Here is a 25,363-nt window from a genome sequence, read left to right as displayed (position 1 = left end):
GCCCCTCCAAGCCGTAGCAGAAGCAGGCAAGGTAACGCTTGGCCTCTGGTAGCCAAGGACTACATTTCCCATCACGCCACGGGCGCAGAGCGCGCACGCGCACTTGTCCCACCCTGGGGCGCGGTTCTACGATCCCCAGACGTTGCTTACCAGACAGCTGATTGACGAGGGCTGTAACCAATCGCAAGCCGCCAACTCCCTGACTGGCCAATCCCAACCCGCCTCCTCACCCCCCCCGCCCTTTCCCCAGACAGACGGCGGAACTGCCTAATCAGCGTGGAGTCAAACGTGGAGAGGAGCCAATCAGTACGCGTCCTGCCCAACAGGCCAATCCCATCCAGCGTGGGAGGCGGAACGTGATCTGAAGGGCACGGCCTCCAGCCAACCAGAGCGAGCGCGGTGCAGAGCGACAGCTAGGCCACCCAATGGAACGGCCAGCTCCGACCAATCACCGCAGGGGCCTCCCTTCTCCCCCCCTTCGGCCCCGCCCGCAGCCGAGGTGGGTAGCAACAGTTGCCCCGGTGAGGGAACACGGAGGGCGCCATAGCCACCGTAGTCGTGGCGACCAGGAAACCCGGCAACAACAACAACAACCGCCGCGAGCGGACCCCCTCCCCCCCGCCGGCTACGCGAGCCCCGCCAAAATCCCGGCCCCGCCGCGGCCGATGAGCGGCGGCTCCGCCCGAGCCCGGCGCGTCGGAGCCTGAAGCGAAGCGGCCTCCGCGGGGCGGCGGGACCGGGCCGCGGGGAGGGACCGAGAAGGTGGGTCCGACTCGAACCCCCCCCTCACAAAATGGCTGCTGGGGGGGGGGGGCGCGCCCCGGGGGGGGGGCACGCGGCCGGGGGGAGCCTCGGGGCCGCCCGCGCCGGAGGCGCCGCCCTCGCTCGACTGAGGGCCGGCCGCTGCCCCGGGATTAAGAAGGGCCCAGGCCCGGTGGGCGGGGCTTGCCGTGCTCCCCGGTGATTGGTGGGCGGGCGGGCCAATCAGAAGAAGCGGGGCGCAGGGGGCAGCCAATGGGGTCGCGGAGAGGGCGGGGCGCCGCGTGGGGGGGGCTACGATGGGGACCCCCGTGCCCGCCGATCTGGGGAAGGGGGCGGGGCTTCCCTGTGATGTCACGGCCTGTGTGACGTGTCAGGCCGATGATGTCATAATGTGAGGTGGGATGGTTTCCTCACCACTGTCTCGTGGTGACCTTGCACGGCCGCTCCTGGTGAACTCCCGCCCCCCCCCCCGGCTGGCCATGGTGGGTCCCTGGTGTCGTCACGAGGCCTTGCCTGGCCAGCCGGGGGGGGGGGGGGGTAGTGCCGATCGAATCACGGGGCGCCGATGCCACGGGGGTCACGAGGCCGGCCCGTGGCATCTGAACCGCTGTGCCCCGTGCAGAGAGGGCGGTGCGCCCGCACGGGCGATGGCGGCAGAGCACCAGTGTCGCAGGGGCAGACGATGCAGCGTCACATCCCGGAGGGGTCCCCGTGCTAGTCTGAGTCTGCAAAAACAGCCAGGAGTCCTGTGGAGCCTTTCAGACTAACACATTTGTTTGGGCATAAAGTCAATCTCTTGGTCTTTAAGGTGCTACAGGGCTCCTCGTTGTGTCCATAATATCGCTGTAAGTTATCAAACCCCTCCTGGCCAAAGGGGGACTTGCCACAGAGCAGCATTGTGCCACGAGAGGCGACGATGATATCTTACCTCGATAGCCATCGTGTGGAGTCAAAAGGGGACAGGCAATGACAGTGCCCCTTTGGAACGTCCACTCCACGAGGCAGCAGGCTGACGTCCCAAAGCGCTATCATGCCGTGGGTGACAGGTCACTCTTGTGTCAAAATGCCATCAAAGCTGCCGTTGCTCATGCTTGTGTAAAATGTCATTGTGACTGTGTTAAAGCGTTATTGTGCTGTCATACTGTGGCACTGGGAGATGACAACATAGCATCAAAATATCACCGAGGAGAGACATCATGATCACATTTCCCAGGGCCCGGAAACAATTTCCAGACCCAGAAATGTTCTCAGTAAATTGAATCCTGTCAACAAAAGTGGAGCAGTTCACGAAAATTACGGCTAGGGACCATTCAACAGGAAACTTACCTGCTCTGTGGTGCTAAATTACCCACTCCCTGGCTTTACATATTCAGTAGGGGGTGGATTTGCACCTTTTATATGTTTTCCTGTGGTTCATGTGACTGCTTCATAACTTTATTATGATGCTGCGTTTATCTTGGTGTGTCTGTGAGTCCTTTGTGTGACTTGCCCATTGGCTTCTTTCTGGGCATTTCTCAAATAAATTGCAAGGGGACAAGTAAACAGGGAGGAGGGAGATGAGATGAGGCTTGGAGGCAATAGCTACTAGGAGCTGTATAGATATTGTTCAGTTTAGATTGAGTGAGAAGGAAGAGGAGGATCTTAAGCTGCAAAAGGTGAGATACAGGAACTAATCTTGTGAGGTGTTGAGTGCCCGCAACGTCTTTTGAAGCCATAGGCAGTGCTCAGCACCTTACAGGATTACACCGTCTAATCAGAGATCTTTGCTGTAGATTTGTCATTCCAAAAGCCGAGAGAGTTTGAATCCATTCCTGTCATCCATGCCCTTTTGTATCAAACTGGCCCCAGCCAGCGTTGACTGGTCCCTTTTAAGCAAATCACATGTTTTGTGAAGACATTCCAGTACTTTATAGGATGCATGTAGAGGGGAATCTAACTGGGAAAACAAAGTGCTGCTTTGATTACCATGCTGCTGTGTCAAACAAGAAAAAGAGACAAGATGGAATAGACCATTACTTTGATCTTGGGTGAAACAAATCTGTCGCTATAAAGGGTCAGTGGAGGAGCTGTGACCCTTTGTGTCATTAAATACTAAAATGAATACAAATAAAGGGGCACACACAGGTTAAAGATAATATGTTTTTAAGTGCTGTTGCCTTCCTTTGGAAAGGAAGGGTTTTGTGATCAAAGTACTGACTGTCTAGAGTTCTGGCTTCTATTTCTAGCTATATGAGAGACTTCCTCTTTGACTTCAGGTAAACCATATTAACCTCCCTCAGCCGCAGTTTCCTCCTTTATAAAATGAATATAATGACACCCACTTCCCAAAAGTGTTAAGAAGTTTAATTCATAAATGGTTACAAGGGATGGTGTGGTAGAAGTACAGAATATTATTTCCAGAGGCTGTGTTACTCATCACACCTTCAGTGAATAAAATGAAGATAATTTACAAATCAGATTCACTTCTCACTATTGATGCTGGGTCCAGGGCTGAATCTGGCCAGTGAAAACAGACTGGCCGCTTTCACTTTTATTTCTTCACCAATTTCATTTTCCGGTTCTTATGTCAGAACTGTGAGGAGGGTGGCCAGTGGAGCTTTTGCTGGGTGGTCCCCTCCTTTGTGTAGCAGAAAGGTTCTCGAGCATCTCTGTGGGACTTGTAAGCACAAAGAGCCCCTTGAGACCGGTCCCCCACCGTTATGAAATATGAGATTTAATCTTGAGGCTCGGGCTGCTAGCCCAGGGTCCTGGCCAGATTCCTGCTCAGGTGATTCCATGCTGCCTCCGGCATTTCAGCTGGATATGGGCTTCTTCGCTCCTCCTGTAGCCTTGCTGTGTGCTGTTAAACAGCTGCCATGTGCCCCCTTCCCCCAGCGATGGCTGCATTTTAGTGATAATGCCAACGTATAACGTGCCTGCCGGTTTGATAAGCTCCTTGGCATTCAGGAGAAGGAAAAGGCCTTACAGGCACATGAGATAGTTTTGTTGTCTGAGCTCACTTGGATCAGTCAGCTGAAGTTTGATACTTGGAAAGATAGTGGAACAAATTATTTAATAATCAGTTCGTAAGCACCTGGAGGACAATAGGGTAATGGCCAGCATGTATTTGTCAAGATCAAATCATGCCAAACCAACCTAATTTCCTTCTTTGGCAGCGTCACCTGGTTACCGGATGGGGGATGCAATAGACATGATATATCTGTATTTTAGTAAGGCTTCTGACACAGTCTTCATGACAGTCTCATAAGCAAACTGGAGACCTGTAGTCTATCTGAATTGTACTCAGAGAGTACTTATCACTGGTTCATTGTCAAACTGGTAAGAAGGGGGGACGTGGCACTGGTCTGTCTGGGGTCTGGTACTGTTCAATATTTTCACTAATGACCTGGTTAATGGAGGGGTGTTTATGCTCATAACATTGGCAGATGACACCGAGATGGCAGAGATTGCACGCCTGAGAGGAAGGGATTAGAATTCAAAATGGCCTTGAGAAATTAGAGAATTGGCCTGAAATCCACAAGATAAAAGCCAGTAAAGACAAGTGCGAAGCACTGCGTAGGAAGGAAAAACCAAATGCACAGGTATAAAACGAGGAGTAAACGCCGAGCTGAAAACGGTCTGAGGGGTAGAGTGGATCACAGGCTGAAATATGAATCAACAGTGCGATGCAGTTGCAAAAAGCTAATTCAGTTCTGGGGTGGTGTTAACACAAGTGTCCCATGCAAGGCACAGGAGTTAATTGTCTTGCTTTGCGTGACACGGGTGAGGCTTCACTTGGAGGCTTTCACTTTAAGAAAGATGCCACAGGAAAGTAACAAAAGTTTAAATAATCTGACCAGTGAGGACAAAATAGAGACCAGTGGACGTTCTTCGTTTTGGAAAGGCCAGTGGAGGGGAAGCCGTCTAACGGTTTCAGGTATTGGGGGAGCCGTGTTAGTCCGTTTCAGCAAAAGGGACAAGGAGTCTGGTGGCATTTGAAAGAGGAATACGTTTATTAGGGCATTAGGGTGTAAGTTTTGTGAGCTACACCTCAGTTCCTCAGATTGAAAACATATGCCTTAATGTCCTAATAAATGCGTTAGTCTTCAAAGTGCCACGGGACGGGTAAATTCAGGGCTGTTCGAAAGAGGATGGTGATCAGTTGTTCTCCATGACCACTGAGGGTAGGACTAGCAGGAGGGCTTGGTGCTCAGCATGGCAGGTTAAGGATAGATGTTAGGAAAAAGCTCTCTGACTATAAGGATAGCGAAGGACCGGAACAGGCTTCTACGGGCTGTTGAATCCCCATCCTGGGAGGATTTTAAGAACAGTCAGGACACAAATCTGTCAGGGATGGTCTAGGGCAGCGTTTCTCCACTGGTCTGTGGACCCACTCTGAGAAAGCTGCTAACTGGCCGCTCCGGTTTGTTTCTTTACTGGCTCCGTGGTTACTGGCTCCGCAGCCACCGAGCCTCACAGCTCCCCTTGGCTGCACACAGTGAACCGGAGCCAATGGGAGCCCCAAGGCGCTGTGGCTGCAGAGCCAGTAACTAAACACGCTGGAGCGGCTGGTAGCAGCTTTCTCAGGGTGGGTCCGTGGTCACTTTGAGAAACACTGGTCTAGGTTTTCTTGGCCCTGCCTCAGGGCAGGGGGCTGGATTTAATGGCCCTCTTGAGTTCTGTGATCCTACGAGATTAAACCATTATGCCTAGCGCAATTCAGGATCATTGTTTAAACAGGCTCCAGTCCCGTCTACCTCACAAGACCCCCCCCATCCTGGCCTTTGCCCCCACCCAGTAGGAAGTGGAATGTGAACAAGCCCTTTGCATGGTGACTAGGAATTGGCCTCTGCTCACAGGGGTCACTAAAGAAACCCCAGGTGCTGGCAACTTTTGGTCACTACCAATCTAGCCTGGATTGGCACCAGCAGCCTAGAACTGAGCCCTAGAACCAGCCAGTTCCTCCAGCACAGTACAGCTGGGTTAGAACGTCCCTCTCGTTCCTGGTCGTCACTGAGTCTCCCGGCTGTGTCCGCCTTCTCTTTCGTTTTGTGGAGAGGAAGCTCTCTAAGCATCCTGGTGCTTTAAAAAACGCACCGTGCAAAGGTCGCCGCAGCCGCTCTAGGTGCAGACCTGCGAGATGCAGCCTTTGACCAGGGCATTCAGTGTCCCTTTGCTCTGGGGGAGGAGGACAGTTGACTGTAATCGGATGCCCTTTCCGAAGGTTTTATGTGCCTGATTTGAGTCTGGCCCTCTTGCTCTGCAGCATTCGAAGAATCAGGATCTTGTACCAGGCCTGGTCCTCAGAAGGGGCCATGTGCCCACATGGAAATGTGGGTTCTTGCCTTTTGGAGACTCAGGCCCCGGATTTACTTGCTGGGATGTATCTGGGGGTGGGAAATGGATCTAAAACCAGACGGGGTATTTCCAAGCGGGGCATGTTCCTGAAGGAGTGACCAAGGGAACTGGCACAGTTGGATTGGGCCTGGGGCCGTAAGCTGAATGCTGCGGCTGTGCACGGGCAGTGGCTGGAATGTGATCTTGGTTATCGCGGTGCGGGTGGTACGTGGGAAATGCCTGGCTAGCTGCGTGTGCCATGGCCGCAAAGGATCCCGAGGTCTACCTCCCAGGAATGGCAGAAAAGAGAGGTCTTCTCATTGGCTCAGAAGCTCTTCACGTCTTCACTGAGAGCTGCGGATTTTAACTAGGTAATCGTCTCTTCCCCCACAGGAGGCTAGAGGCCTCACCTCCCATTTTACTGATGGGGAAACGGAGGCATGGGGCTGGCTTGTTCAAGGTCACAGTTGGCACAGAATCCTGACATCTTGACTCTTCAGAGCACACACCTCAGAGCAGGGAAGAGAAGCAGCTCAAAGCTCTGCTTTAAGAACTGGAACTCCTAGGGAATAGTTTGCTCGTTCCGATGCTCAGACTGCTAAGCTGTCCCTCCCAGCTGTGGTTGTGACGGCACTCGGAACTGCTGCTGGGCGAAAGGGCCGTCGCCGGCAGCTTTTGAGGGCATGTGTGCGAGCGAGTGACAGATTTCAGAGTATTGCCTGATCCTTTTGAAGGGTTAATACTAACTGTGTTGCTTGCCAGTTGATATTGATTTACCAAGCGGGGGCTAATAGGGTTCTCCTCCCAGGGTCCAGCTCTGCAGAATTGAAACTGACAAATTCAATATCTTGTTGGGAAACTCGGCAAAGACTCTCCCCCTGAGGGCAAAGCCAAGCCTTAAAACAACCGGCAAGGCCAAGAAAGCTCTGAACCATAGTCACAAACAGCAGCAGCTCTGTAGGGGACAGTTCTTTGGTGTCATCCCCAGCATGTGCTCAGAGACCTGGATCTACCCACAACCTTCCTTGAGGACCTGGCAGTGAGAAGCAAAGGACCCGTTGGCATGCTCAACGGGGCTGACGGTCTGGAACCCCTACACCCCAAGATTGGCGGTAGATAATAATGGGAAGCTGAAGGGTTGGAAACCTCGCCCCTCTTCCGTGGAGGCGTGGTCTATAATGGGGCCTGAGCCCAATCATGAATATTCATTCACATGCCCAGCCTTCCGTGTCCATATCTAGCTTCCTCAGTCAATATCAGGGTGCCCCCATCTATAGGCTAAGATCATAACACCTTTTAGCTCATTATCATCGAGGTCACCTATTGCTAAAGCAAGTTCATGGTTAAACACCTGCCAATAAGTCTGTCCTGAAATACCCAAGCCCGGCTCGGTTTAGCGGTCCTGAGGTTGCCTGCATGGCTATCAAGCAGTTCCTTCTCCGGAGCAAGCTGTTCCGCGGTCCCCAAAACCTAGGGTAACTGTCAGGCCGCTTGCTCCATGCTAAGGGCCACGGGCCTGTTTTCCTTACGCTGACCTGCTCGAGCCGGTGTCTTATAGGAGCCTGTGTGTTCCCTGCAGTACTGCTGAGTCAAACAAAAGGCTGAGGTAGCTGAGTGGGAAGCCACCGAGGTGGAAGGAACAAGGAGAGCTGTGATGGGAGAGACATCTGGGAGGCGTGGAGCTGCCCTCCCCCGGGCAAACAGGGCTGGGAGCTTTGGCAGATCAGAGTGCACATGAAAACTATTCTGGAAAAGCTTGCAGGCAGACTCCAGGGAGTCCTGAGTCCTCTCACTCGGGAGTCCGGGCTGTGGTCTCAGAGGCATCCGCTGGCCGCAGCACATGATTCTTATTACTCCTCCCTCTGACACCTTTGTGTAGGAGCACGCAAGCCCGAAGGGCTGCCGTCTGAGCTCCGGCCTTCTCTTTAGCCGAGCCGGAAATACTGCTTGGAGCATCTTCATGCACCTCCTCAAAGCACTTCCTGTTGGAGGATCTCAACTCGTTCGACTAAGATCAGGCCTCGGGGGTGGCTGTGTTAGCCTGTAACTTTAAAAATAACGAGTAGTCCTGTGGCACCTTAGCCGTGATCTGCACTAGGGAGTCATTTTGAAATAACTCCCCTTATTTTGAAATAACAAGCGGAGTGTCCACACTAGCAAACCCGTTATTTCGAAATAAGGGGCTGGTTATTTTGAAATACCAGCTCCCGCTTTCCACGAGGAATAACGCTTGTTTAGGAATAGCGGTCGTGTGGACACTCCACTGCTGCTGTTTCGAAATAACAACTCCCCAGAGACATTCAAAGTAATTCCTCCCCAGCGCTTCCGGGGAGCTAAGTCGAGGTAGCTCATCCACATTAAGGGAGCCTGCCTTGGACTAATTTCAAGGCTTCCCTGTAGTGTGGACGTGCTAATTCACAATAATTGGGAGTTATTGTTTTGAAATAGTTTCCGAGTGTAGACATGCCCTTAGAGACTAACAAAAATATATCTAGTATCATGAGCTTTCGTGGGCAAAACCCACTTGCTCACGTGTGCTTGAGTGGAAAAACAGGGGGACTATCAGAATTAGAACAGAAAAATAAGGGAGAGGAAAGAAAAAAAAGTACCTGTCAATAGTAGTGCAGGTGCTAAGAAGGCTCTGTTGATGTGAATCTGTGTGTCATTGATTTGCAGAATCTGGTCTAGTGGGTTTCGCAACTAAGCACAAAGTCATCCCTTCCCATGTGCTGGGCCAAATCCAGCCCTGATGGAGAATTGCCCTGGGTTGATGCAGGCACCTCTGGAAACCAGACCCACAGCATCTCGAGTAGGGCGCCCCAATCCGAGGCCGCTACAGAACATGCCAGCTTAAAGGCCTGCTTTGCCTCTCCCCCCGCCCATGGGCTTTGATGGACCCTCTGCAGATTTCCCTCCTTGGAAGCGAGAGCAGAGTCAGGCTGAACTCTGGTTCCCATGTAGTTAAAAGCCTGTGTGGTGGTGGTGGGGATCTGGGGGAGAAAATTGATGTCGCTTCGTAAATTGTAGCCAGTCACAATGTGGTGATTGGTTGGGACCAGGTTTCTCCAACACCATTACTTTTCCAGGCCTATTTCTGCAGTAAAAGATGAACTCTGCTAGTGCCTTTTCCAGCTGTAATTGACTGTAATTAGTTATTAACCATGGGATGTAATTAAGTTATTGCTTAACGAATAGAACAGCAGGGAGCTGTTTCTATCCACAGATCGCTTTACAATTGATTAATTGGTTTTTCTTTCTTTCTTTTTTTATTTTGTTTTTTCCTCTTTTTTTTCTCAACAAAAGGAAGCAAAAAAAAAAGCCTTATTTATTATCATTTTCCCCACTGTTGGCATGGCAACACAGGCGTACGTTACGGAATTACAGGCAGCTCAGCAACAGTCACAACAGCAACAGGCGCAGCAACAACCAACAGCGGCGGCAACAACGGCAGCACCGGCAGCAGCCCAGCAACAGTATGTAGCGGAATTGCAAAGCACCCAGCAACAACCAGCCACTCAGAAACAGTATGTCTCGGAAATCCAGGCCCCCCAGCCGCAGGCTCAGGCCTCAGGCCAGCAAACTCCAACGCCAGCCCCTCAGCAGTATATTGTAGTCACGGTGTCCGGTAAGTCTGGGAGGAGCGTGTTGGGGAAAGCCTCATGGCTCCTTCAGCCTGAATGGTTAGTTAATGTCGGAATTGGTTCAGAATTGATTAGGCTGAGGAATCCGTTCTAAGAGCCAGGTATGCTCTTGGTGTTATCTGCTTTATTTCCAAAATACGTCCACAGAGTGCTGTCCTCTGACCCTAGAAACAAGCAGCAGCAAGAAGTTTCCTTCCTCAGCAGTCCTTCTGCCTGCCCCTCCAGTGAGCTCTGTGCCCAAGAAGCTTAGACTCTGTCTCATCTCAGGGGCACACTTACAGCTTTTCTCCTGGCTGTTTTCTCCCACACACACAGGTTGCAACTGACATCCTAGCCCCTGGGTTTGCAACCAGGGAAACCCGTCAGCCCATACAATTTAGCTCTGACCTACCATATGCCCTAGTGCCTTGGGCGGGAGTGTCTATGTTCACGGCTGTCTCTCTTGGTCAAGGCTGTTCCCTACTCTGGTGCTGCAAAGTGCAGAAGGTGGGGGCCCGCAAGAGACTTTCAAATACCTGGCCACTAACGGCTTCTGTTTAAAAAGGTCCCTAAGGCCCCAGATTCCAGCTGCTGAGGTGTGGGTCCTGCACCCCCCCCCCCATCCTTAGCCAGATGTGACTCCGCCAGCAGGTAGAACAGAAGGTTTATTTCTCAAGAGGGACACAGCGTAGAACAGCCGTGTCAGCACAGTAACCGGAAGCAGGAAGTACAATCCATCGCCTGGGCCCTGGCTCTCCCACTGCCTCCCAAGCCAGCCAAAACTGACTCGCTCCCAGCTCCTGGTCTCAGCTTCCAGCCAGGCTCCTCCTCCTGGCCTTTGTCCTGCTTACCAGGCAAAAGGTGTCAGCTGGTTGCCCCCTCCTGGCCTCAGGATACGAAAGGCATTGGCCATTGCGTACGCCATCTAGGTATTAGTACAGTGCCCAGGGAAACTGAGGCACACACACAGGTTACTGTATAACATTAGCACTCCCTTGCAACATAACAGGCAAATAAATTCCACATTTTGTCGCAGTTCCCTGGCCCAAATGCAAAACCCCCTTTGAGAGCCTGGGAAGGTGCATTTGGGAATTCCTCCTTGTGAGGTACCCTCAAGCTTCTTAACCCTCCCTCTGGAGCGAGCTTAAAAACCTGTAATTTCTCTTAGTAGTATGGCTTGTAGTCTAGGCCCCTGCACACAGACCCTCCTGCCCTCTCGGACAGAGGAATCAGATCATGCTCTAAAATAGGTGATTTTTAGTAACAAAACAAATAAAACGCACTTGGTGAAACATTGCTTAGTTGCTAGGTGTTGCAGTGCAACTGAAAAAAAAGGATTAAAACACAGAGAATTGCTTCTCTAGGATCCAGTTAGGAAAGTTACAGTGTAAAGAGCGTCCCATGTAGGGATGTAAGCGACTAGTCGACTATCTGATAAGCAAAACTTATCGGATAGTCGACACATTAGTCAGCTAGTCACTTCCCCGCTCTTGCTGCCTCTGTCACAGGCCTGCACAACTCAGAAAGTGGCGAGGGCCATATTACTCCAAAGAAAACAGCTACGGGCCGTAAGTAGGGAAGCTCTCCCAAAAAATACCGAACATGCAGGCTAAAAATTGTTGTTAAGCAAAAAAAAAAGCCAAACCACATGTCTCCATTTGGTGCCTTCCCCTTTCTCCTGACCTGCCCCCCTCCCCTCAGCACAAGCACCTTCCCCTCCCCTACCTGGCTTCTGCCTTCCAGTTTGCGGGGCTGCCGGAGCCTTTTGAATCCGGCAGTTGCTGGCCGTGACATCACAACGCCACGTCACGCCAGCATCCCGGCGTCTGCCAGTATCCCGCCTTCTGGCTCGCACCCTGCCTCCTCGCACTGGAGCTGCATGCAGGCAGCCCGGTGGCGAGAACTGCCGCATTTTCCCCTCCCCGGTGGTGATCCGCTCCTCCGCCCGGCCGGCGGATCGGATGGTGCTGCGCCGCCTGTAGTCGGCGCGGGCCACAGTGAACCCCTGCGGGCCGCATGTTGTGCAGGCCTGCTCTGTCACAAAGAGGCAGCAAGGGGGGGGAGAAGAAGGGGTGCTGAGGGGAGCCGGGTTAAAAGCTGGTTCCCCCCAGCTCCATGAGAAAGGGCAGGGGCGCAGCGGAAGCGTTGCAACTTTGAAATGTACAGGAGTCCCTGTTGGGGCTCTTGTACATTTCAAAGCAGAAGTGCTGGAATCAGCCTGGGGCCAGCGGGGGACTCAAGAGTTCCCCACTGGCCCCGGGCTCCATGCTGCGCTTCCGCTTTGAAATGTACAAGAGCCCCAGCGGGGACTCTTGTACGTTTCAGAGTTGGACCACTGGGTGGAGCCCAGGGCCAGTGGTCCCCTGCTGACCCCAGGCTCCATGTGGCGTTTCAATCTATGAAATGCACAAGGGCCTCTGCTGGGCTCCTGTACATTTCAAAGGCGGAATGCACTAGTTCTTAACGACTAATCAAATAGTCAATGGAAATCCCATCGGCTATTCGATTAGTTCATTACTAGAAATGTAACATCCCTGATCCCACGTCCAGCAAACTCCAAAATAAAGAAAATAACCTGATCGCGTTTGACTGAACATTCCCTGTTCTACTCATGTGTCTGTTGTTCCAAGATTTAGTCCTTGCCTAGGCAGGCATGTTGCTGGATACACCATGCTTGGGTTCCTGGCTCAACTCATGTCTCCAAGGCTCTCCTCTGGCCACACACTAACTGGAACAGGACGGTCACTGCTTCCAGTTCAAATGCCCACACTGTGTCCATTGGTACTCTTGGCCTCCTGCCAGCTCACTTCTTGCTTCCCTAGCATTCCTGGAGACTCTCTAGGGCCCGTGGTCTATGGGCTTAACCCTTACCGGCAGGGCAGTTAGGTTAGGGGCCAAGAGTTAACCCCCCGTGAAAAGACTTTACTTAACTGAATGGCTGGAATGTCCAGAAATGGATATTAACCCCCCTCCCTCCCATTCATCACACTGCTATGTAAAGAGTCTTGCTTCTTCTGTTGGCTCTGAAACTGCGCTTGCCACGCACATAAGTGTTAGTAAGATCTGGGCTTGTCTGTACATACAAGGCTCGCTGTGAACCCCTTTCAGCAGAACATTATGTATTTTTATTCCAGTCTTGTGGACCCAGCCTCTGGCGCGTGTTCAAACAGCAGCCACCTCTGCCGGCAGTAGATGGGCATGCGCTCCATCTTATCTGTTTAAGTCCATCTGCGACCTGCGTCCCGCAGGATCTGAGCCCCTCGCCGTCTTTCTTGTGTTTACCCTCAGGCGCCCCCCCCCCCCCCTCCCCGGGAAGCAGAGAATATTTACCACCATTTTACAGATGAATAACTGAGGCACAGAGATACTAAGTGAGCTTGTGAAGGTTACATGGGGAGTCTGTGGCAGAGCAGGGAATTGAACTGGGGCTTCCAAATCCAGGGCCTGGCCTACTGGAACTTCCTCTCTACGGATCTTCCCTGTCAGAGAAGGGCAGGTTGAAACTCTCTAAACCAGGATTCTCTGGTCAGGCAACATCCAGAGAGTCCCAGTGGAGGCCAGCAGTAAGGATCCCTGTGGGGCTGGCTGGGCAGTGGGCTGCCCGCAGGGAGCTGATGGTGGGGCTGCCCAGTGCGTGGCAGCGGGGCTGGGAGCGCCGGCACGCGACACACAGGGCTGTTCACGGAGCCCCGGCACATGCAGCTTCTCAGGAAGCCCCAACATGTGGCACAGCAGGAGGTGGCAGGGGTCCAAAAATTACCTCCCCTGATCTGGCAAAATCCCTCATCCGGGACCAGTCAGGTGCTGGACCAGGGGTGTCCAACCTGTCGTACGGTTCAGCAGGCACACTGCCCCCAGGGACAGCTGGCAGCCTCTCGAATTGAATCAGCCCTTCTCCTGATGATGCCTGAGTCACAAGAGTCCGTATCTAGCTCCCAGAGCTCTCTTGGCTCCATGGGGCTAACTAGAGTGAGAAGCAGCCAAATCTGACGGTTGCCTCTACGGTCAGCAGGTAGGTCCTGCCCGGGCCAAGGTCTGAGAGATAAGAAGGAGCAATAGTCCCGCTTCAGACTTGAACTTGCTCTTTTCCATAAATCCAAGCTGCGAGAAAGGCTCAGGTAATCAGAGGAGCCTTTATACGGCGATCTGGAAGCTGCCTAACGCAACATGCTTCCAGCAAGAGATGGCTTTGTTCCAGTGCACTGTTGCCACTGAGAGCCTCTGCGCTAGGCTCCGCCTCCATCCGCTCCAGACACAAACCTACCTGCTTTTCCAGTAAAGAGCTAATTATTCCACGCCACCAGCCTGCCAACGCCCCCAGAGATCAGGGCGCCAAGCCAGGTTCTTTCCAGCCGACGCATCATCAGTTCCGATTTGTGTTTGGAACTCGGTGGATTCTGTTGGGGGCGCCTGCCCTGGAGCAGAATCCAGCTCGTTCGCCCAGCACCAGGTTCCCTCTGGAGGGCTCCCAGAAAGAAGAAGTAATAAAAATGTAGGTTAGTCTTAGTGCCAGAGCTGTGCCGCCGTGTAGCCGTGTGGTTTGTGGGCCTTGGTCCAGTCTGCCTAGGTTTCATCCACTGTGTATTTGAGAGTTTGTTTTGTTTGTCTGTTGGATCTAGAACTCCTAAGCGCTAAGAGCTGGGACCACCACCTTTGGGAAGCAGCTTTCTCTTGTCTCATTTAAAGCCATGGCAGGGTTTGGCTGGGTCAGGAAAACGGGATGTGCCTAGAATGGGATCGTCTCTCATAAAACCGTACAGAAGAGAGAGAGAATCAGGGACTGTCCCGGCCCTGAGCCTCCAGTCCCCCAGAGGCCCTTTAAGGAGCCCCCCTGCCCCAATTTGCAGGGATGTTGCTGGTTGGTCCCTTTTGTCAGGGAGCGAGGGGGAAGTGCAGAGTTGGCTGCATTCCTCACTCTGGCTGGGGGGCGCAGGAGACAGACAAACCTGGACCTGCCCCAGCTGGAGACAAACTCTCCCTGCCGTGCCCTCTGGAGGTACAGTGGCCATGGAGAGGCACGTCTCACCTGGCCCCAAGCTGCTGCACTGAGCGAGGGCGGGGGCTGTCCTCTCTGCCCCGGGCAGCCTGAACCCTGAGACCCCCCTCGCCAGCCCCACCCCGGAGCCAGGGGTTCACTGAAGCCTGGACATTTTCATTCTGTTTTCCAAACAATGACCTGCGTGAAGGAGCTGAGCAAGGCCAGGTAACTGCTGGGAGAGCCTAAAGCCGAAAGAGACAGTTGTGATCCTGCGTCCACGCTATGAGTCTTCTCAGCAAAAAATATGCAAATGAGGGACTCATTTACATGAGTCGCAATCTCATTTGCATATTTCCTGCCGCTTCGTTTTTGCGCAAAAACAAGTAGTGTGGGCGTTTTCTTTTTGTGCAAAATCTCCTATTTCCGCGAGGTCGGTAAACCTCCTTTTTTGGGGCATAAGGATCTTGCGGGACAGGGGTTTTTGCGCAAAAAGAAAACGTCCACACTGCTTGTTTTTGTGCAAAAACCCCAGCGCAAAAAAATGGATCCGCAGAAAATATGCAAATGAGATTGCGGCTCATGTAAATGAGCCCCTCATTTGCATATTTTTTGGCCGAGAAAACTCGTCGTGTAGACATAGCCTCAGTCTGACCTTAGGCCACGGGACTTCCCTGACTTAATTCCTGTTCGAACTTTTAGGAAGACCTCCAGTCTTGATTTACAAATTGCCGGTGCCGGAGGATCCCCCTGCCCTATAGCTCTTGGCTCCAGTGGTTAATTACCCTGCCTGGTACAACTGTGTGTTTTGCGTCTAGGCTGTTTGTCCAGCTTCCCGCCTCCGAACTTCCTAGGCCGAAGGGCCCCTTATCACCGTGTTGTTCCTCGTGCGGGTACTTGCAGAGACTGTGGTCAAGTCACCCCCTTCCTTGTTCCTGGCTAGGCCGAGTAGGTGGAGCGCTTTGACTCTGCCCCAGTAAGGCAGGTTTTCCAAGCTTTGCGTCATCCCTGGGCCGGATGACTGGCGAGCGAGCAAGTCCTCCCGCTGAGGAGCAGCCGGTTTCCTGTGGAAAGGAAGATTGTTACCAAGTAGCCGAGGGCAGGAGAGGAAAACAGCCGGATAATATTCCCACTGCCTTCAGTGGTGCGCTGCAGAGCAGCATGAAATCCCATCCAAAGAAACCCGGCTAGCTCGAGATAATAATCAGGCTGCACCAAAGCTGGTGAGAAATCTCTTGAGCCTTTTGACTCAGGCTCCGGTTGGGAGTTTTAACAAGATTGGATTTTCCTTGCAGTGGAAAGTTTAATTGGAGAAGCTGCCGGGGATCGGACTGTAGCTCCCTAGCCACTGCTCGTGAGGTCCAGAGACATCCACCCTCACCAAAGCTGGAGTTTATCTTTCTAGCAGGCTTCCCCCGATGCTTCCCTCCCCTCCACTTCAGCTCCACGAGGGCCCTCTGCAGCCGCTCGGTTTGAAAGCTGCCTTGGGTTTTGTTCAGAGGAGATTCGCTGTGGTTCTCCAAGGGGAATGTGAGCGAAGGCGGATTTTCCCTCACGCGGCCCACGTCCTAGGCTGACCCTTCTGTTCATGATCCTGGAGTGATGCAGGCTGGAGATCTGCCACGATTCTTGTTCTTTCTAGTTCACCGGCATAAAGGCCCGGATCCTCCCCAAGTGTAGATTGAGGCAGCTTGTGGATGTCAGCTGGAGCTGTGGGTGCCAGTACTGCTGAAAATCAGGCCCCGGGATTGAGTACTTGCCAGGCGAGAAGGGAAGGGGGAGGGGTGATGCACTGGCAGCTGGTTAGGTAGACATCAGTCACCTTCGCTCTTCCAGAAATCATTTCCTGCTGAGCCAGCTGAGCGCTGGGGCTGAGAGAGCCCCCGAGGCCGGTCTTGGGAGTGCAATCATCTAGTTCCCCGCTTTGCTGCATTGTGAAGGAGGCAGGGTGCCTCTCTCGGGCGCTGCGTCTCACCCCTGGGAAGCCATTCGGACGCTCCGGCGCCGTAAGCAGAGCGAACAGCGCCAGGCCCTCAGGGAGACACTCAGCCCCTCAGGAGAGAAATGGCAGGACCAGAGAGGTGCTGAGCTTGCCTTCTGCCCTTTGTCCATACCAGTGACCCTGGGGCAGTCACACAGGCCTCTCGGACTCTCCCTCCCCTGCAGTGTAGCAGTGGAAACAGTTCTAATAACACCAAATGCCTTGTAATCCCAGGAACCCACGCCCTGCTGCACTGCAAAAAAGAGAGAGGGGGAAAGCAATAACACTGAAAGGTTTACTTACCATCTGGCCTTTAGGTGAAGGAGGAGGGGTGAGGGTGACTTGATGCACAGATCTTGCTACCTAAGAACTTGTTTAGGGGTTGATTTCTTTCTGTATTCATCTCCCACTTAATCTAATTGAAATGGGCACAGATATGTTTGCACACAGCACAAGAGCTGGCTTTCCTTTGCAAAAGTTACGTAGGCGCCTGGCTTGAACGGGAGTGAGGCATCGAAATAGCTTTGACGTTCATCTCTCCGCCTGCAAAACAGAGATAATAAGAGCGGCCAGACGGGCTCAGACCAAAAGTCCATCTCGCCCAGGGTCCTGTCTGCCCACAGCGACCAGTGCCAGGTGCCCCAGAGGGAGTGAACAGACCAGGGAACCATCCAGTGATCCCTCCCCTGTCATCCATTCTCAGCCTCTGACAAAGACTAGGGACACTATCCCTGCCCTGCCTGGCTCATAGCCTGTCCATGAATTTATCCAGTTCTTTCTTGAACCCTTTAAAGTCCTGGTCTCCACAGCCTCCTCTGGCAAGGAGTTCCACCGGCTGACTGTGCATTGGGTGAAGAAAAACGTCCTTTGGCTTATTTTAAACCTGCTGCCTGTTCATTTAATCTGCTGGGCCCTGGTTCTTGTGTTATGGGAACAAGTCAATAACTTCTCCTTACTCACTTTCTCCATACCTGTCATGAATGTATAGACCTCTATCCTATCCGCCCCGAGTCTCCTCTTTTCTAAGCTGAAAAGTCCCAGTCTTTTTCATCTCTCTTCACATGGGACCCGTTCCAAACCCCTCCTTGTTTTTGTTGCCCTTTTTCTGAACCGTTTCCAGTGCCAAGAGATTGGAGATGAGGCCACCACGTCTGCACGCAGGAGTCAAGCCGTGGGCAGCCCATGGATTTGTAGAGCGGCAATAAGAGATTCTCTGTCTTTCTCCTTTTTTAATGATTCCAAACTCACCCCGGGTTGCCTGGTAGCACAGTATCAGAGCTGGGAATCGTCCCAGTCCTGTGCTCTGCCCAGTGGGCCAGTGTGATGACGGGGGGCTTGGTGTTGCTGGACAGCACAGGGGAGCCAGGGGAGTTGGATTTCAGGGGGATGTTGACAGAGTGTCACCTAACTGATCCTTGTACAAACTCCCGAAATCTGGGGTAGGAATGAGGCCCTGCCCTCCCCACTGAGTTCAGCGCGAGTCCACTCAAACAAGGTCTCCGGCTCTGGAACTTGCATCAGAATCCCGGGGACGGCGAAGCAGCTTCCTGTGTGAAGCGCAGAGTGCAGGGCCGTTTCCCATCTCGAGTGTGTCTGATTCTGTGGGGTGCAGAGCAGCCCACACAAATATGGTCCCTGTCAAGTGCTAGCTACTCTGCATCTCGCGGGGGAAGGGCCCCGGTGAAATGGTCAGCAAATACCAGAGCCCCAGACCCATAGGACCCATCACCCAAAAGCCTCCTGAAAATCCATCTCCACGGGTCCACAGAATCAGAGCTGTTCAAGCGGGAAAAGGACTCCAGCTGAGCCAGCCCAGTCTCCCGGGGTTACCCAGCAATGACACCCGGCCTTAACGTTGACTTGTTCAAGCGCCCTACGGAAACAGACACATTCACCCTCCTGGAAGGCCGCTGAGCTATTTTTTTCCTCCTCTTCTGCTGATAATGTCAAATGAGACACCCATGAAATGTGATCTCCTGCTTCTCGATTAGAATCAGCCCCAGATGAGCTCCCCCGACCCCTTCCTGGAAGGATCAGAGGGTTGGGATCGTACCTCCTGGGATGGGCATGTTTATCAAAAGCAGCCTCGCTGTGCTTTGGTGAGAACTGACAGGGATTAGCTGGCCAAGGTTCCAGGTTATAAAAGCCTTGAGTCTTTTATTACCTGTCTCGCAAGGAAGGCAGCCAACGCAAACGCACACCCCCGTGCCCACCGCACCATGTATTACGATTGTCTCTGTACAGCTCCTTGTGATCGTAAGTACCTGGCTCGCTTGGCAGGGTCCCTCCAACAGGCAGACTGCATCAGAGACCTGTCACCAGTTTGCTCACTCATTTTTTGGTTATTGCTTTCTGTTAGAAGCAGAGGCTGAAATTCACCCGGGTGCTGCATAGTAATCAGAGGAGTTACGCCCGGGGCAGAGAGATTCATTCTTCACGGGCGCATGAAACGACTCAGACACAGGATTGGGAGTCAGGACTCCTGGGTTTCATTCCCAAGTCTGGGAGCCGCATGCCCCCCCCAGCGCTGTGATTAGAACCCCGCATAGCCCAACACCCGTGCTGTGCTCCCGCCACTAGGCCCTGCTGCCTCTGTGCTACTCCCTTAAAATACACAGGTGAGATTCGGACCCTTTTCTGAATTGCCTTCCTCGGGCTTTTAATGGGATCTTTTCTTCTCCTCTTCCCAAATTCAGAAGGTGCCATGAGGCCCAGTGACTCTGTGTCCGAGTCCAGCCCGGGCTCGACGGCGACCCAGTCCGGGGTGCCCACACAGGTGGTGCAGCAAGTCCAGGCCACTCAGCAGGTAGGTGGAGAAGCAGGTGATCTTCCTGGGCGACAGGTGGGCGCAGTGAGGCTCGTCGCAGGGGGGATAAGTCAGGGTAGAAGAGGGCCCGTTGGATTTGTTTGTTGCTTCTGTGCCTGGCGAACGTGAAATCCTCCCACCTCTCGTGGGCTAGGGCAGGCTGGAAGTCTGTACTTCTGGGTTCTTTTCCCAGTGTGGGGGTGGGAAGTGGGGTCTAATGGTTAGAGCAGGAGGCGGGGCTCGGTTCCCAGCTCTGGGAGGGGAATGTGTCTAGAAGTTGCAGTGGGGCAGCGTGGGAAGACCAGAGTTCAGGACTCCTGGGTTCTGTGGCCAGCTCTGTCAGTAAGTTACTGTGTGAACTTGCTCGGTGCCTTAGGACCAAAAAAAAGCTGGGGCCCGCTGCTAACTGGAGAACGTCTGGGTGCCATTGCTGGAGTCGCTCCTGCTTCCCTTGAATTCTGGGTGTTTTGTTTGGCAGAGGCTGTTGGTTCAAGCCAGCGTGCAGGCTAAGCCACCTTCGGTGTCCCCCCTCCAGCTAACAGGTGTGCAAGTGCCCCAGCAGGTAAGCCCCAGGCTCCGTGCTCTTCCTGGCCTTGGCAGCCTTGCGACGCGCAGCGTCTCTGTGTTCACCTGGCCCCTAGGCACTGCTCCCTGGCTGCACGCTGAGTTCATTCACCCCCAGCATTAGCAGCTCGACAGCCCGCTCTTCCTTCCCCTGCGCCCGACGCCAAGCAGGAGTAGCCCCTTGGAAATCGATGGAGTAAAAGCACGAGGAAAACCAGGCTGAGGGGCACCGGTCATGCTGGCTCGGGGGAGTACCTGTGCTTCTGCCACTCCCCCTGTGGATGGGGAGGAGAGGAGGAGCTAGAATCATTCGGCTCACCAATCCAAGCTGTACAGGGGGAGCTTGGGCTGGGGGTCCACGTGCAGAGGGGTCTTGCATGGGGCTGGGCAGACAAGTGGACGGAAGTGGGCCAGATCTGGGCGTCAGTGCAGGGGCGCTGGAACAATTTGTATAGTGTAAACCCTGTGAAGGATAGAAACCACTTCAGCCAGCGGCTACAGGAGCCCCCCTCAGCCCCCGGGGCTAACGGCGGATTGTCTTACACGGCAGCGGGCTCGGACCTAGCTGCCTAAGGAGGCCCGGCGTAGGAAAAGCAAATCTCACGAGGGGGAAGATGAAAGGGGCCCTGCCAACTCATTCAGTTTCCCCACCCCTGATTTGCTTCTCCTGCTCCTTCCCCAGGCCTTCTCCCTCCTTGGCGTGTAATTGACATGTAATTGACGGGCTTGGCATCTCCCTGCTGCGTGATTGTCACGCGTCTTGCATGGCACCCTCCCTTGTGGCTTGGTATCACAGATTCCCCCAGCTGCTGGGTGAGTTCTGCCTCTGCACTGATCCGACTCACCCGGTGCTGTGTGGAATGGACGTGCGTGTTGGAGGCCCGCAGACTGCCAGAGTGGCTTCTAGCCCCTTCCTCCATGCGCTCTATGCCCTGCGTAGCTTACGCCATCCTTTATGGCCACGTCTGATTCTGGATCGGAGGCCATCGGTCGTGCTCGGCTTATTCCAGGGCTGAATGCTGCGCCAGGACTTAAGCAGTCACTGGACTCATTGGGCTCAGTTAATCCCAGACCCAAACATCATTGACACGAATGGGAGTCTTTTCACCTCCTTTAATGGGGTCCGTTCTGCAAGGCTCAGGTTACTGGATCCCAGCGTCCTTCTCAGGGAAACACACGGCAGCAAGATGGCGCGGACCTGGAATTGCGGCACAGGCGTCGGAAGACAGAGGCTCTGCCCGCTGCGCCAGGGGAGGGAGAACTCTGGCTTGAGGAATGGGCCTTCTAAACACAGGGATGTGTCCTTGGGAAGAAGGGAGATCATGGGACTAAAGCACAGGCTTGACTACATGTCAGGAGACGTGGGGTTTATTTCCGCTTTACCCGCTGTCTGACCTCTGGTGGGCCGTGAGGGCAAGCAGGAATTCTCTCCCCAGCTCTGGGAAGGGAGTGGGGGCTAATGCGCAGAGCAGGGGAAGCTGGGACTCTGACTCACTCCGGGACTGAACAAATCGCATGCTCTCCTGACCCCTTGTGCAGTTTCCCAATGTGCAGCCAGGGTAATTCAGGAGTCAGTCGCAGGGGCATGCTCGCTCTCTGAAGATGCTATCTCAAGTAAAGCCTTACGGTTGCCAGCTGTGCTTGTATGGACAGGCAGCTGGAGACCACAGGAAGGACTGTGAGTTTCTAGCATCTAGCCCAGTCGATGGGCCACTAAACACTGTCTCAAACAGTGACTTCATCCATGAGCACGCCCAGCACAAGGGAGTCTCAGTTCTGTGCACACTCCAACCAGTTCTGCCGCTGGCTTTTCCTTTCCGTGTTAAAAGCACTGCCAGGCACGGAGCTGTCTTGCCTTGACTCCATCAGTGAATGGCACTTGCGGCTCTGACAGCCACGCACTAAAGGGGGGGGAGTTCTGCAGACATTGAACTAGGTACGATTAAAGAGAGAAAGCAGCATTTCCATTTTTCAGCCTGGGCTTGGTTTGGCAACTTCCTTCCTCCACACACAGTAAATAAGATGTGTCTTGGAGCAATTCACAGACTACACTCGGTAGCACGGAAATGCAGCTGTCTGGGAGATAGCTACTAGCCAGAGGGGGCAGGGGGAAACTTTGGCCAAGGACAGAGTTAAACGCTCTTCCTTAGGAGGAGAAAACCACACCAAGAGATCCTTCTTCTCCCAGCACCTCTGCTTAGAGGGTCTTGTCTAAAAGCCCCTGAAGGATTAACATGTAAACGCCTCCGGATTTGGTGACCAGTCTCAGAGGGGTTGCTGGGTTAGTCTGATTCAGCAAAAAACATGGGGCGTCCTGTGGCCCCTTAACAGCTAACACATTTATTTGGGCATCAGCGTTCGTACGAACGCTAGATTTGTGTGGCTGAGTTATTTCTAATCCGGGGCCATCGGCTCTGCTGCTGTGGAGGGGACCCCTCCTGTACGATGCTGACGCGTACCAGCATAACGCGGGGAGCATTTGAGCAACAGGGGATGCTGCTTGAGCTAGCAACAGGGCAGGCCTCCGGGAGGAAGCCTCCGTAGCACATCACATGGGGCTCAGCGAATCATGGAAAAGTGCCGCGAGTCCAGCCCTCGAGTCCAGCCCACTGCACCGAGGCAGGACCAAGCAACCCCAGAGCATCCCTGAGAGGTGTTCGTCCAGCCTGTTCTGCAAGCCCAGGCCAGCGCTTAACTCTTCTCACAAGGCCGTTTTCCCTAGGGTCTAACCCAAAGCCTTGCTGCAGATTACGCGGATTCCTTCTTGGGCTCCCTTCAGGGGCTGTGGAGAAGAACTCCTCATTGCCCGCCTTACAGCAGCCCCGACCCCTTTGAAGGCTGGATTAGGGCTTCCCTCCCCCCAGCCTGCTTTTCTCAAGACTAAACGTGCCCCGGAGTCTCCGTCGTTCCCCGCAAGGCAGGGTTTCTAACCCCTCCTCGTGTTTGTCACTGTGCTGTGGCCTTCCCGGTCTGCTCCCCTCTCTCAAACTGTGGAGGCAGGACTGGGGCTGAGCCGGACAGCTACCTCCCGTGTCTCACACGCCCCTCCCGCCAAACCAGCCCAGAACGATACGGCCCCTTTGGCAACCCCATCACGCTGTTGGCTCCTGTTAACTGTTTCCTCGGGATCCGCTAGAAGCCTAGCACCTTTTCCGCAGCGCTGCCCTCTGTCCACCTGGCCGCTGGGCCCTGGACTGTCCTTCCGCGTAGCGCTTTGCGTTTGCCTTCTCGGAATTCCATCTGCTTGATTTCAGACCAGCTCGCCGGCTTCTTTCCGGAGCGGTTTCAAGTGCTAATCCCGTCCTGCAAAGGGTTTGCAACCCCTCCAGCTTGGTGCCCGCCAGGAAACTCCCCACGCCGTCATCCCAGTCATGGATAAGAGAGCGAAGGGCAGCCACTACAGATGGACGCCTGCGGGACCCCAGGGGATATCGCGTTTCCTGTCAAACTGGGGGAACGTAACTGCTGAGGCTGGTGTTTAAGCCCGTTTGGCACCCGTCGTATGGTAATTTCATCCAGACCTCCTCTCCCTTGCTCGATAGCACGGGGGCTGTCAACAGCCTGACTGAAAGCATCTCCTCGGTGGAGCAAGCTACCGGGACACCTGTGCTTCACAGCGTCTGCTGGCTCCCTGGTCGCTCCCAGATCCACAACGAGATCCTTGATGTCGATGCACCGTGACCTGAATGGGTCATGTCATGTCCCCTGCCACACAAAGCCTCGTGACATGCGAGGTGTCTGGCGAGTCCAGCGCTCACCACTTCCAGGGGAGCCCCAGGGCTGGCCTCTCCTGCAGAGCACTACTCAGTCAGAGCAGTGGAGAATCCAGACAGGTGAGAACCTTGCGGACAGCAGCTCGCCCACAGACGTGGGCAGAGCCTCGCCTGATCAGGACAGATCTTACTGGCCTTGGCAATGGGGGGGTGCAGCACCTGAAACCTCAGGGAGGGGGTCTTCCCACATGCCTGCTGAGGCCCATCTGTTTGCACTAGCATGGTGAACACAATCAGGCCATGGTGACTACGGAGACTTTCCCGTCGTGAGCACCTTGGAGCGTCTGCATGAGCGCCAAAGCAGCAGCACCTGGACCCTGGAAATGCCAGGAGAGCCCCCCAGTGCCTCATCCCTGCTGATTCAGGAATGTTCCCTGCTGGAAATCCTCTCCTGCTTTATCCAGGCTGATTTCAAAGCCCCAAAGGTTGGTGCTTCCATGCCTCTCCACAGCCAGATGGCCAAGCCACGACGCTCTCCTAGGATCCCGAGAGGGGCCAGCTTTCCCCCCCCTCTTCCCAGTGCCCTGGCTTAGCCGTTGGCTGTTCCAGCGAACAGTCTGCTCAGGAAGGGCCCGGAAAGCCTTTCCCTGGTCAGCACGGCTACCTCGGCAGAGGACCGCTCGAGGAACTGTGGCTGACCTAAACCCACGTCTCAGATTGCCTGCCTGCCTGCGGGCGGCACAGGCTGCCCCTGCTGCTGGTGGGATCCAGGGGTGCAAATGCTGCTGCACGTCTCCGGTTGCCTTTGGGAAGAGAAGGAAAAGCCTGTGGCCAGCACTGGTGCGTGTGGTGGACGGCAGCCGAGCTCCAACGCAGAAGGAACGCTGCGGAGCTTGACCGCTGCATAGTGTTTTCACTGACCAGAGGAACCTGGAGATGGCAGAGCCCGGAGCCCCTCGGCCCCATGTATTCCTCTCGGCCGCACCTGTCTAGTGTTCCCAGGCCCCAGGTGGCGCGCCTGGCCCGGCTGGCATGGTGCTGGCCAGACACACGCAGGGAAGGGTGCTGCCGAGGGCGCTTTGTTCTGCGGCGGTTCAGTGCAGCCCAGCCCTGGCCACGCCGATAGGCAGCGGAGCGAGCCTGTGAGTACGGGACCCAGGGCCACTGGGGAGTGGTGTTACCCAAAGCCAGGGCAGCCGCCCGGCCCCCAGCGCCAGCAGGGCACTAACCTTCTGTATTGTCCCTTTGCAGCGGCTGGTGGTGCAGAGTACGGCCCAGGCTAGCAAAGGAGGCCAGGTCTCGCTGGCCGTACACAGCGTCCAGCAGCAGGCCCATTCGCCGCCTGAGGTGGGTGGAGGGGCGTGTCCCGCCTGCGCCGGGGGAAGCATGGCCGGGCCCAGAGCGGGCAAGGGGACGGTTTTCGGCATTGCTCTGTCGCTCATTCGGGACCTCCCCACCCTGCGGTTCCCCACCAGCACCCGTCTCCTGCCTGCGGCATTTCACGCTCCCACCAGGACACGAGCATCTTTCCGGGGAGCCAGCCAGCCGCCCCGGGACGTTTGGCTCTGGGCTTCTGCCTTGGCCCCGGATCTGGCCCAGAGTTCGATTCCAGGGTTTCGTTTGGGC

At 54.4% G+C, this 25,363-nt stretch overlaps 1 protein-coding gene across 10 annotated transcripts in view; it reads left to right on the top strand.

Moving 5' to 3' along the window:
* The first annotated feature begins 503 nt into the window (after positions 1-503).
* The window catches only part of RFX1 (regulatory factor X1), a 50,901-nt gene continuing 26,041 nt past the window's right edge, over positions 504-25,363 (top strand). For 4 of the 10 annotated variants that reach the window (XM_075917144.1, XM_075917143.1, XM_075917140.1 and 1 more), the window contains exons 1-5: positions 504-762; positions 9,382-9,703; positions 19,351-19,460; positions 19,939-20,022; positions 24,989-25,084. In XM_075917144.1, the coding sequence (XP_075773259.1) occupies positions 9,430-9,703; positions 19,351-19,460; positions 19,939-20,022; positions 24,989-25,084 (564 nt within the window). In that variant the 5' untranslated portion in view covers positions 504-762; positions 9,382-9,429. Of the gene's footprint in view, positions 763-5,910; positions 6,450-9,381; positions 9,704-13,026; positions 14,191-19,350; positions 19,461-19,938; positions 20,023-24,988; positions 25,085-25,363 lie in introns of those variants that run through there. The other 6 variants (XM_075917146.1, XM_075917139.1, XM_075917141.1 and 3 more) reach the window with 6 other exon arrangements.

This window comes from Pelodiscus sinensis, unplaced genomic scaffold, assembly GCF_049634645.1.
Source record: "Pelodiscus sinensis isolate JC-2024 unplaced genomic scaffold, ASM4963464v1 ctg88, whole genome shotgun sequence".
Classification (NCBI taxonomy): domain Eukaryota; kingdom Metazoa; phylum Chordata; order Testudines; family Trionychidae; genus Pelodiscus; species Pelodiscus sinensis.
This window is presented reverse-complemented; position numbering and strand designations above follow the sequence as displayed.